The 13,135-nt window shown below is 41.4% G+C and overlaps 1 protein-coding gene across 1 annotated transcript in view; it reads right to left on the reverse strand.

The window, feature by feature from the left end:
* The window catches only part of LOC137433134 (laminin subunit alpha-2), a 469,485-nt gene that overhangs the window by 247,507 nt on the left and 208,843 nt on the right, over positions 1 to 13,135 (reverse strand). Inside the window, exons 11-15 of the mRNA XM_078783389.1 lie at positions 12,600 to 12,740; positions 12,200 to 12,373; positions 6,546 to 6,647; positions 4,705 to 4,904; positions 4,387 to 4,498 (exon numbers count right to left, since the gene is read on the reverse strand). Of these exons, the coding sequence (XP_078639515.1) occupies positions 4,387 to 4,498; positions 4,705 to 4,904; positions 6,546 to 6,647; positions 12,200 to 12,373; positions 12,600 to 12,740 (729 nt within the window). The remainder of the gene's footprint in view (positions 1 to 4,386; positions 4,499 to 4,704; positions 4,905 to 6,545; positions 6,648 to 12,199; positions 12,374 to 12,599; positions 12,741 to 13,135) is intronic.

Raw genomic sequence — 13,135 nt, forward strand, 5'->3', positions numbered from 1 at the left:
TTCCGCAGCAAAAAAAGGGCACAACAATCAGTGTTAGGAGAATATCAAGGTCTGCACATCATTAAGTAGAGAGAGATAGATAGGGTCACTGAGAGGAGAAAGCGAAAGCCTGTGTGGGTAATTAATAATGAAATTTACACACCAGAAAATCAATTTTTCATGAATAGACTGTTAAATTGGTGATCAAGAGCTCTGGCTTTGGCTTCGTAACAACCGTATTTATTAATAGTATAATACAAAAGTTAACCCCAGAAAATAACACCATATTTAATTTTGCTCTGGGGAGTGGGGCTCATGGGAGCAAATGTGATAAACATAAATGGAGAATTACTATCAGCAATGATTATGAAATATTGTAATTCATGACTTACCAGTCAGTCATTAGTTATAACCGACCTATATGTGATACGCATGCTTAATTAATTATCCCCACACATTTTGAAAAAATGGGGGGATATTCTAAGCGGCTCCATCTGTCTGTCTGCCTGTCTGTCTGTCTATCACGCTATCTCCTCCTAAGCCAGTGTTTCTCAAATGGTGGGTCGTGACCCCCAAAGGGGCCGCTAGTGGGTTTCCGTAGGGGTCGCGAGCTGTCTGCACCAAGTAGTTACAGAAGTCCTAGTGATGTTTCCAACGACTTACTGTACCTTTGTGAACTTGCATTCTAAAGCTTGGTGGTGATCAAAACTAAAGGCATAAACAGGCGGATTGATGTCGAGAGCGAACTACGATGTTCGCTGAGCAAGACTACTCCCCAAATTGACACGTGTGCAAAAAGGAAATAAAAATTTGAAAGTCGGGTCAGTCTTTTGTGACTCTCACTGGTAACATGTAACCCAGTGCTACCTGCCGCATAGTCGGGTTGTCGACGACTAAACCGACACCCCTCACTGGCTTTGCTCGTGGGGAGGGTGACTGACACATTGCCAGGTCCAAAAACAACACCTGGCAAAGGGAGGATGAGCTCCCGTAAGGAGCCAACGGCCATTCAGTAAGGAGATGATGTCTCCTAAAAAACACCCATCCGGTTTGGACCGGTTCAAGTCATACCAAACACTCAAGTCATACCAAATGGTACGTGCTGCTTCCTTGCTTGAAAAGGATAGAGCATGGACAATCCCTATCGGTTGGCATTCATGAGGAGGAGGAAATTCCTCTTGAGGAAATGCCCAGCTGAGTACGGTGAGAAAAGCGGCGCCATTGTTAGGACGTCGCTGGTACACAGAGTATCCCAGGAAGTGACGGTAGTGACAGCACTTCCCCCAAGCTCAGTGGCTGTTTTAAGTGTTTGTCTCGTCTGTATGTCTGTGTGCGTGTGTGTGTGTGTGTATGTGTGTGCGTGCGTGTGTGTGTGTGTGTGTGTGTGTGTGTGTGTGTGTGTGTGTGTGTGTGTGTGTGCATGAGTGCTATTACAAGCCTCAGCCCAAGTATTTTAAAAAGGCCAAAGTTCCAGCATTTTTGTTATTCCTGTAGTCAGGGTTGGCAGTAATTGGCACTTGGCCCAGCTCAGTTTTCCCTGCCTGGGTTAAACCCCCGTACTTCCCAAACCCACCCCACTTGAATAAACCCAGTATTTTAACCATAATATAATCATATAATAATCCTTAAAGGTTTTTTTTTTTTTTTAAATCCCAATTCCTGTCTTTTTTTTCGACCGTTGTCACGAATAACAAGTGGTCGCGACAACCAAGTAGCAGAACGGGTGAGTCGGCTGGTAAATCCAGCTGAGGAACACTGTCCTAAACGGTTGTTCCAGAAATTCACCAAACTTGGTTGTTATGATTACCACATGGCAGGAAGGTGCAAGAGCAGTAGCATCTTTTGCCCCGGCCGCTCGGCCAAGGTGACAAGGTCAAATGGCCAAAAATTTTTTATTATGGGCACATTTCTAAATGAAACTTTGTATATGCAATTGACATTAGGGGGTGGCACATAAAATATGTAACGATTCTTTGGATTTGACTCTTGGTTCATGCCCCATGGCATGGGGACTTCGAGTCACAGGGCCAAAACAGAAACCAATTTTTTTTGACTCAAAATTTGATTAGGGTTAGGGTTAGGGTCAGGGTCAGGGTCAGGGTTAGGTTTAGGGTTATGGTTAGGGTTTGGGTTAGGGTTCGGATTTGCGATGGTGTGCCAATGACTTCGCTCCAGTTGGATTTGCAAACCTTGAAACAACTGCAGCTAATGGCATCATGTATAAAACTGCTATGTTGTAAAAATCTACAGGAGTTGGATATGTAGACGAACTGCACAAATCTGAGATATTCCTGCAAGGTACTTTATCACCTTGCAGACAATGTAGAAAAGCGAGTTTGAGATTACCATTGTGATGAATGAACAATTTACAACATGAAAAGGAATGATTCGACGAAAGTATTCATTCTTAAAATAGTTTAATGGACAATTTTTGGAAATCTGACACATTTGCTTTTTTGAGCTGCTTAAATTGAAAGTTAAAGTCAACATAATGATTGACATTATTGGGATAAATAAAGTTAGGCAACATGCACAGAAATTTGGATGTAGCTATGACACAGGTGTAAAGAGCCAAATTGCTTCTTTGTTTGTCAATGGAGACTTTTACTTGGTGCACTGTGCTGAGAAAAGCCATCGCAAGGTCTTCAAGTTTCTTGGGATAAAAGTGAACAATGATTAGTCCTATATACTCCCCTAAATTCTGAGCTAGTCAAACTGAAGGTTCTTGCTGATCACGATTTGCCGATGAGAGAGCCTGATTTCTTTCAGAAATTGAGCCAGTGCAAGAACTTCAGAAGCATCTAAACAAGCACCAGTAAGATAGAACTAACAATGAATGATAAATAGAGTTCATAGAACACCTTACCCAGTACAGTCTTGAGAAACCGGACATGGCAAGGGCTTTTTCAAATCTTGCTTTGCGTTTCTGAGCACAATCTATATTTCCGAGCAAGTTTTGGAGCACGTTTCCAAGCACCTTTACGAGCTGCCATTTTAACTGAATCTCGATATTCCGCAATGCCGAGAGCGTGAGCGGAAAATTTGATTTTTCGAGATGGCATAAAATGGCATAATATTTTGTTGAAGTGCTGCAAAACTGGATGTTTTGGAAGTGTCAACAAAGTGATTTGTGTTCCACCGTGTTCAAGTATATAATTCATTTGAAATATAATAGGGGTTTGAAATATTGTAGAAAAAAAATTCCGTACGTTTATCGCCATTGATGCAGCATCTTTTACACCACCTTCTTTAACATGTTAAATTAGTTATCCATGCCTGTTGTTTGTGTCCTTTATGACATCCCTAAAAACAGTAAGTTTCCTGTTTGGAATTATTTCCTATTTTTTTTGACTTCTGGACAGGCAGACAGACTAAAACAATTAACTTACTCCACTGTGTGTATGTGCACTCAGGATGAGATTCCGTACAATTTGCCAAGTTCAGAACCAAAGTACTACTAAACTGCAGGTTCATGTTCCAATTCATGTTCAGATTTGAGTTCTTCAGTGTTCAAAATATAAGATTCAATCGAAATTATGTAGTTCCTCAATCATAGACTAACATCTGTAGCCAGACAGACGGTGAAACAATTGCTTAACCCCACATTCTGCTTCGCACGTTGGATAATAAAACTAAAGTGATGGCATTCAACCAGTCGAGAGAGGTTTCACTCACATCAAACCAGTCGAGACAGTCAACGATTTCAAGTATATTGGTTCCTGGGTTAACACAACTGCTCAGGATATCAAATATTATTTCAGCTTATCAAGGAACGACTGTTCATTGCAACAGTTGAGTCGGCCCTGCTTTATGGAAGTGAAGCAAGGACCCTCACTGCATCCCATGAGAAGGAGCTTGATGGATGCTACACTTGACCTCTTCGCTAAGCTTTGAATGTCCATTGGTCTGAACATAGGACAAATAAGGAGCTCAATGTTTCTCTGCCAATACCAAAGCTGTCGGTTAAAATTAGAAGAAGCCGTCTCAGGATTGCTGAGTTTTCAATGTTGTACTCTAGACACCTGAACATGGAAGGCAGAAGTGGGGTAGACCAGAATTTAACTATATCAACATGTTGAAGAAGGATACAGGCCTGGAGACAGAGGAACTGCACATGGCAATGCTTGATGCCATCTGAGTTTGGCTTAAACTCCGACCTAAGAATAAGAAGTCACATAGTCCGGCAGCTATCCCATCTGCTTGCATTCACTTGTGGATGTGAAAAATTCCATAGAACAGTTTACTTTCCTGCCCTATGTCATCAGGAGCAATGGATCTGTGGCATAGCTGCACCCTCATTCCAGAAGTGTTGCAGTCAATAGTGCTTCCACACGTAAAAAATATGACATGTCCTAACAGACAATGATCAGAACAACAACATCCTAAATTTTATATAACAAAACGTACCTCGCAAGATGTTCCAGAAAATCCAGAAGGACACTGGCAGAATTCGACAGCAAGTGCTGGATGGGACATTGATCCATCAGGAGAAGCAACGTTCAGCAATACAGAGCTGATCCTGCGGATAGAATTAGACATAGAAGTACATTTCCAATTACACAACTCTGAAGTGGATCCTTTTGAATGCAGGAACCTTTCCATCACCACACCAGTTTTGCTGGCTTTCACAAAAAAAGAAAAGACTTTCATATTGTGCAGCTGGAATTGAAACACTTAAGTGAATAGATGTCCAATGCAAGTGAAAGAAGACAAGAGGGTACTGACCTGTAGATTGCCTTGTGTACGTTGGTATAGGGCGCACTGATGTATATAGCTTTGAGGTCAGCGAGAACTGTCATCAGATCATGTCGAGTCGTTCCTGCTCTGAATGACCCTGGGATCATCAGCCTTACGGTAACTTGTTTCTCTTCAAAAGGTTTTAGAGAAATTCCCCGAATGTCTGCTGTTAACTCTTGCTTACCACCCTGCACGACATAGGAACATAAGCATAAACGGACGACTATAGATGGCTCAAATGTAAGGGCACTACATCTAAACCATCCTGTCAGACAGATGTATACATGCAAGCCTCGAAATAATTCATTAAAGCTTCCAATGAACAGAAAATAATAATGATAATAACTGGAAAGCATATCAAAATGCAAGCAGACAAAATAAAGAAATATGAAAGTGATTAAAAAAGCCCGGCTGTCTCGCGTTACTCAGCGGCGGACATGCTAATAAGGGGCTATTTCTACATACTGTAACTTTGCCCTGTGACAATTTGACCCAATTGTTACTTCATCTTCTCCATATTCTCATATTAAAGGTTTGTTGAAAATTTGATGATGAAAGCTCAAATGGTAAAAAAGTTAGGGGCTGGACACACTGACGCACACTCTGACACACACACACACACTCACACAAAACTTGCAAAACACTTCGTGGGCAGATGGGGTAATAAAGGGAAAAAAATTCCCAAGTTAAAAATTTGAAGTTAACACCCTGGATACACTGGGAGTCTGATCACTACTTAGTCTTTTGTCAATTTCACCCCAGTGGTGGACAGCCTGACTCTCATCATGTGGAGGTGGTTGACTTAGGCATGCAGATCAATCCCAGATAACAGACTCACTTACGAATGACTGGCACTGACCCTAACAGCCTAATTTTAGAACTATTCACAGCCTACATGGCCTTTGTCTGTAGCTCCATGGAGAGATGCTCTCTCCCATTGGCAGGGGTGCCAGCAACACATACAGTATCTCTCTCTTGGATTCAGTATAATCAAAAGCTCTCATCATTTTTAGCATCTCCCACGATGAGGCTGAAGCACAACGTCTGTTGCTCTCACATCACAGACAGGTTGGTTACCTCTCTGATTTTTCTGCCTGTCCTCTGGTCTAACTCCCTTTGCTCTCTTAGCTCTCTGGCCCTACCCAGCTCATGAATTACACACATTATTCCAGGTATCCCTGTTTAAACTTCCAAAATCCAATACTTTCACCTTTTTGTTCCTCTTTTCTTCCATTTGTGGAACTGCCTCCCAAAAGATATCCAATCGCATTCTTCCTTCCTTCCTTCTACAGCTTAAAACAATTGGTGTAACTCCATCCACATCTCTGCATCCTCCATCCTTAAGCCCCTGTCACACCTTGACGATTTAGCCAGCGTATGCCGACGTATCAAAATTGAGTGCTGGTGTGAGTCATACGCTGGCATACGTCGACAAATTTGGTGCATGCACGAAATTTGTCGACGAGCTCGGCGTACTACGACGTATGCCAGCGTGCTCTTAACGTAGCCAAATTTTTCATACGTCGGCATACGCTGGCTAAAACGTCAAGGTGTGACAGCGGCTTTACCCGTGATTTTTTTTTAAAATATCGCCATTAACCCTACTTCACCCAACCCTCTTAATCAGAGGTTTGTGTTTCCTCACCTCTTCTCTTTTTTTTTTCATCTATTTCCTTTGCTTGTTGTGTCCACCTGTTGCCCAATTACCCCCACAGGCATTATGTCGCCATTTTACCGTTTATCTTCTCACTCTTTCATGAGCAAGGTTTGGCATAGAAAAAAGTTTAGGGTAGGATGTCAAAGCATCAAAGTAAAAAGCAATGCATTACCTTAAAAATAACCTTTACATCGGCTTGTTCCGGTAGGATGAAAGTGTCTTGTGGCAGGTCATAGGATATCGTAAACTTCAGCCATCCTCCATACGAAGCCAGCTATGGTAGGCAAGAATAGACAGTGCAAATCCATTTACTGACAAATATTTACTGCCAAAAATATGTAGAGATATAGCAAAGCTTTCAAAATATCATTTTAAAGTGTGATGTGAATTCAAAAATTTGCAAATGGACACATGTGCAATCTTGAAATAATTAGGAGCATTCTGCATGGCAACAGCTATATTTAATGTATTTTTGAGATGCAATGAATGAGATTGATTTCCTCTCAAGTATAGAGTGGATGTGAAATGCCTATCACAGCTAATGTCAGGAAGGGACTCAAGGAAATGTGTTTAGTTTTAGTGCCAGAATCATTCAGTAGAAGCATTCCCCCTTTCTGTCTCTAAAGCAATGAGAATAAGAAATTATTTGTTGAATCCTGAAAACAGAGATTTCTCAAGTTATTTTTTTACAAGCAACGGTACCCGCCCTGTGGGCGTGGCTTCAATTGGGAGGCCCAAATGAAAAGGCTAAATATCAGAAATTGAAGGCTTTTTTTCTTTTAAACGATTTATACAGTCACGTGAAAAGGTAAGTACACCCCATGTAAAGTTTTGACTTTTTCAACATATTTCAACATACAGCTATTTGATCTTCATTTCAACAATATTGATAGATAAAGCTGATATAATAAAACAAATATCATGAAACATTTACATTTTGTAGTCCATTGTATAATTTAAATAAACATCAATGCAAATTTCGCATGTGGAAAAAGTAAGTACACCCTTGGCATAGTACATAGCTTTTGCATAGTACAAAAAGTAAGTACATAGCTTACAGATTATCTGGTATTGCCCCCTTTGGCAGAAACAACCTCAAGTAGGCGTTTCTTATAACTGTCTACCAGTCTCTGACATCGACTGGGAGAAATTTTTGCCCACTCCTCCATGCAGAATTATTTCAGCTGTGCGATGTTTGAGGGGTTTCTTGCATGCATAGCTCGTTTCAAATCCCCCCACAACATCTCGATGGGATTTAGATCCGGGCTTTGACTTGGCCATTCCAGAACCCTCCATTTCTTTCTTTTCAGCCATTCCTTGGTGGATTTACTGGTATGTTTAGGGTCATTGTCATGTTGCAATGTCCACCTTCGGTTGAGCTTCAACTTTCCGACAGATGGCCTCACATTATCCTCAAGCACCCTCTGGTACAATGAAGAATTCATAGTGGATTCTATGATGGTGAGCTGCCCAGGCCCTGATGCAGCAAAGGTGCCCCAAACCATAATATTTCCACCACCATGCGTTACAGTTGGTATCAGGTTCTTGTGGTCAAAATGCTGTCTTTGGTTTTCGCCAAACATGTCTTCTGGTACTGTGGCCAAATAGCTCTACCTTTGACTCATCTGTCCGGAGCACATTGTTCCAGAAGTGCTGGTCTTTGCCTAGGTGTTCATTGGAAAACTTCAGTCTTGCCCTGATGTTCTTTCTGGACAGCAAAGGTTTCCTCCTGGCACACCTCCCATGTAGATCAAATTTGTGCAGCCTCTTTCTCATGGTAGACTCGTGCACTTTGACATCAACAGTGGCAAGAGCTACCTGTCGGTCCCGTGATGACATTCTTGGGTTCTTGGAGACTTCTTTCAGCATCTTGCGGTCTGCTCTCGGGCTGAACTTGCTGAGGTGGCCTGGCCTGAACAGGTTGGCAGTTGTTTGGAATCTTCTCCACTTGTAGATGATCTTCTGGACAGTCGAATGATTGATTTCAAATTGTTTGGAGATCTTTTTAAATCCCTTCCCAGACTCGTAGGCATCTATAACCTTCTTTCTGAAGGCCTCAGAGAGCTCTTTTGATCTAGGCATGGTGACGCTGCACACTTCAACAACAAAGAGCAAACCAAACTAAATGTCTGAGGTTTAAATAAGACAGGTTCCTCCAAGATCCTCTCTAACGATGTTCTAATCATTTGCACCTGAGCTGGTGCACCTGATTCTAATTTTAGGTATTTGAAGTAGTGATAAATGTAGGGGTGTACTTACTTTTTCCACATGCGAAATTTGCATTTATATTTATTTAAATTATACAATGGACTACAAAATGTAAATGTTTCATGATATTTGTTATATTATATCACCTTTATCTATCAATATTGTTGAAATGAAGATCAAATAGCTGTATGTTGAAATATGTTGAAAAAGTCAAAACTTTACATGGGGTGTACTTACTTTTTCACGTGACTGTATAAACATCCGTTAAATCTCGATCGGTGCAGCCCTTTGTGCGGTACCCGGGAAAACAACATCGTCACAATGAGAACAATGAACGTTATGCGAACGCGAATGTTATACGTCAGTCCAAACCTGAGAATGCTGGAGACCAAAGCTGAAATTGGGAAAACTAAATAGTCTATTTTACTCCTGGAGATCCCAGGATTACCCACCCAAAATATCGTTGAGATCGGTTCAGCAGTTTTTACGGTACCTTCGAACAGACAGACAGACGGACGGACGGACATTTGGTGAATTATAGTAAGATCTTTATAATGTCTATCATTGATAATCTGTAAGATAGCATGACCATCTAAGATGATGAAGAGTTCAGGGGCTTAATATTTATTAGGTAAGCAAATATTACGTGGTAAGCATGAGGAAAAAGTTGTTGACTGCATGGTGAGGCGATTTGAGTTTGACAGCCCACACACTAAATGTTTGGCAATCTTAAGGGCCTCACATCCAATGCGTCATTGGTTGTATTTCAGCACTGGGGGTTATGAGGGTGGCTCAGACGCAGAGGTATTCGAGAAAACACCATGTCAGGGTGAACCGCAGTCCTTGGTGGTGCTTAGGAGATGTGCTTCACCTGGTGCTGTTCGCCTTCCGCTGTACCACTGTATGACCGTTTCACTCGGGCCCACTTAGCACCTCCTTTTTCGTCAGAACGATGCTCACCAACCTGTCTCTCCTTCTCACACACCCCCCTTTTCTCCTCTTTCCATTCACTCTTTCCTATCAGGCATAAAGCCTATCTCAAATCTCCAGTGTCAACTTCCTTTTGGCATGACCACAAACACCACGTGATGCTCCACCAAGCTACGGCACGTCACGCATCCCATGCAAAGGGAAATAGAGTCCCTATATGCTGTACTAGGAGTAGCGACATGGTACATCCCAAAATATTCTGGTCACATGGGTCATGGGCGCCATTTTGTTTCCATCAATAGCTCGTCATTATTTTTACAATGACAGGATGATGTGCCATTGGATGCAATAATTGATCAGAGAAGGGTTTCATAATGGAAAGATTCCCTGCAGATGCCGAAAGCAAAAAAAATTTGGGGAAGATAAAGTTATTTATCTGCAATGCAAACTGACTGCAGGGTTGTTTCTGTGCCAGGTAAGTTGTAGTCCTGTGTGTACATTTATGGATGGTTTTGTATTGTAATGACATTGTAGTTGGTAGTTGGGTAAAATTTGTAAAAAGACATAAATCATCTATCGATAATTTATGACATATCAAGAATATTCTGGCAAAGTTGCTTAAATGTAAACATGTCACTTGTGCGCTTGTGATGCAAGTTTATTTATTTATTTATTCGAAGTAATCGAAGTTTTGTAGTTAACAGTTTTGTAACAGCTTTGCACATCTGGATTTGGGAGTTTCTCCCATTCTTCCTTGCAGATTTGCTCAAGCTCTGGCAAGATGGATGGGGAGTGTCAGTGAATAGAAATCAACAAGTCTCAAAATCAACAATCAACAATAAATCAATGGGATTCAAATCTGTGCTTTGGCTGGGTCACTCAAGGACTTTCACGTTCTTGTTCTGAAGCCATTCCAGTGTTGCTTTGGCTGTATCCTTGGGGTCGTTGTCCTGTTGGAATGTAAATCTTCACCACAGTCTAAAGTCTGTTGCACTCTGAAGCAGGTTCTCCTCAAGGATTTGCCTGTAGTTGGCTCCATTCATTGTTCCCGTTATCCTTACAAGTCTCCCACTCCCTGCCGCTGAAAAGCATCCCCATAGCTTGATGCTGCCACCACCATGCTTCACGGTAGGGATGATGTTAGATAGGGGATGAGCTGTACTCAATTTCCACTAGACATAGCACTTTGCATTCAGGCTAAAGAGTTCAATTTTCATCTCATCACACCACAGAATATTTTGCCCCATGCTCTGAGTCTTTCATGTGCCTTTTTGTACACTCCAGGCATGCTGTCATGTGCCTTTTTCTCAGGATTGGCTTCCGTCTGGCCACTCTCCCATAAAGCCTAGATTTGTGAAGTGCTGCAGAGACTTTTGTCCTTATGGCAGGTTCTCCCATCTCAGCCAAGGAACTCTGTAGTTCTGTCAGAGTGGTCATTGGGTTCTTGGTCACCTCGCTGATCACAGGCCTTTTTCTCCAGTTGCTCAGTTTGTCCGGATGGCCAGTTCTAGTAAGAGTCTGGGTAGTTCCATATTCTTTCCATTTTCTAATGATGGAGCTCCCTGTGCTCTTGGGAACTTTCAACACACTAGAAATTATTTTATACCCTTCCGCAGTTCTCTGCCTCCTCATAAATCTATCTTGGAGTTATACGGACAGTTCCTTGGACTTCAAGGTAGAGTTTCTGCTCTGACATGCACTCTCAACTGTGGGACTTTATATAGAAAGATGCATTTCTTTCTAAATCATGTCCAATCAATTGAATTGGCCACAGGTGGACTCCAATCTAGTTGTAGAAACATCTCAAGGATGATCAAAGGAAATTGGATGCACTTGAGCTCAATTTGGAGTATCATAGCAAAGGGGTTGAATACTTTTTGACTCAAGCCATTTCAGATTTTCATTTTTAATTATTTTGTAAAAAAAAAACAAAAAAAAAACAAACAATTGACATCATGGGGTATTATGTGTAGATCAGTGACAAAAAATATCTCAATTCAATCCATGTCAAATTAAGGCTGTAACACAATAAAATGTGAAAAAAGCCCAGGGGTGTGAATACTTTCTGAAGGTAATGTATGCACCTCTATTTTGGTAAGGGATCACGATTCATGTACCAAACTGTGAAGTTGTTTTGTTCTCAAAGTTTTGTTCCGAGGGCTCTTTTAGGGGTCGTCACTGAGCCTCGGATAGCTTCCAACTGTGGTTCGTTTGTAGTAATATTCCCAGGGATGGTTTTTAAGATCTCCACAAGGTTCTCCTTTATCATTCTCATTGCTCGAATTATCAAAGGTACAATTTTGCCACTCTTCAGCTTCTCATACCTTTTCACTTCATTTATGAGATCCTGGTACTTGGTCATTTTCCTGATTATGGTGGTGTGTGTGTGTGTGTGTGTGTGTGTGTGTGTGTGTGTGTGTGTGTGTGTGTGAGGCCCTAAACTAAAGAATGCAGACTGAAGCAATATGAACTATCACGATACAAAGGCACAAAATTCAAGCAGAAGATGTGGGAATTATCAGTGCAGACAAGAAATGGTAATTTAAATGAGACAATCCAGAAGAGTATCCTTAGCATTGTAAAAAAAAGACTCTTGGAGCATAATCCTACAAGTCCTCCTACTAAGAAAAGCAGAAACTAAATAATTCAAAGCAGTATTTGAATGAGAAAAGCATTCATTGTGCATACCTTGTTCCCCAGATACGAGTGTGGAGCTGACCAGTAGTACATCCCTGGAAAGACGCGACGTGCCAAAGAGTGGTTCACACTCAGTCGCAATGGCCCGTCAAAACCATCTTGTGAAGGTGCAAGAGCCATTTGACCCTTTGCATCAGTCAAGTGCCAGCCAGCCATGTCTGAGAGCTATGGCAGGTCAAGTTAGACAATTGTTTTTATGAGACACGATGAGCAAGTGATAAACTTTCCATCATCAAAATCAAAACTAATACTCCTTTAAAGCTCTCCGATAACTTTCCAGGAGATTTTTTTTCCAGAAACAAATAATTTTCCAAAACAGAATTTCCAGGAGGACAATTGCCATATCAAATGACATAATAATCACCATCTTTAAGCAGCTCAGATCTCATACCTCTGCTGTTCCCCAAGCGATACTCTGACACTGTGCACCGGTGCCAGAACAAAAGCAAGGCAAGCACCCATTGGGATTACTCGCTTGCAGGTTAAAATGACCTGCCTTGCAGTACTCGCAGTTCAGTCCTTCCACATTTTCCTGTGAAACAAAATCAGGATGTGAAGTTCAGCTATGACAGGAAAGGCAGATCTTTAACAGTTGTACCTTTATTATAATTAACATTTTTATTTTTCTCCAAGGATTGTGGCCAGGGATGCGAATTATCATTGTCCGTGCACAAAATATGAAAACATCACCGATCACCAAGTAGTATAACAGTCTAGGAGGAACGACTCCGATGTTCTGAATGTGTATTACAAAAGTTATTTTTACAAGTTTACTCCCCCAACTCCTCACACCTGCCCATCCACCTTTCCTTTTTTTTAAATTCTGGATACACCTCTGGGATGAGTAGACAATTCCATTCTGATGTACCATACTCTGTTACAGAGCAGCGGTGCTGCTGAAGCAGTTTCTTGGCAAAGGTTATACTG

Source organism: Myxine glutinosa, chromosome 8 (assembly GCF_964187855.1).
Source record: "Myxine glutinosa chromosome 8, kmMyxGlut1.1, whole genome shotgun sequence".
In the NCBI taxonomy this organism is placed as follows: Eukaryota; Metazoa; Chordata; class Myxini; order Myxiniformes; family Myxinidae; genus Myxine; species Myxine glutinosa.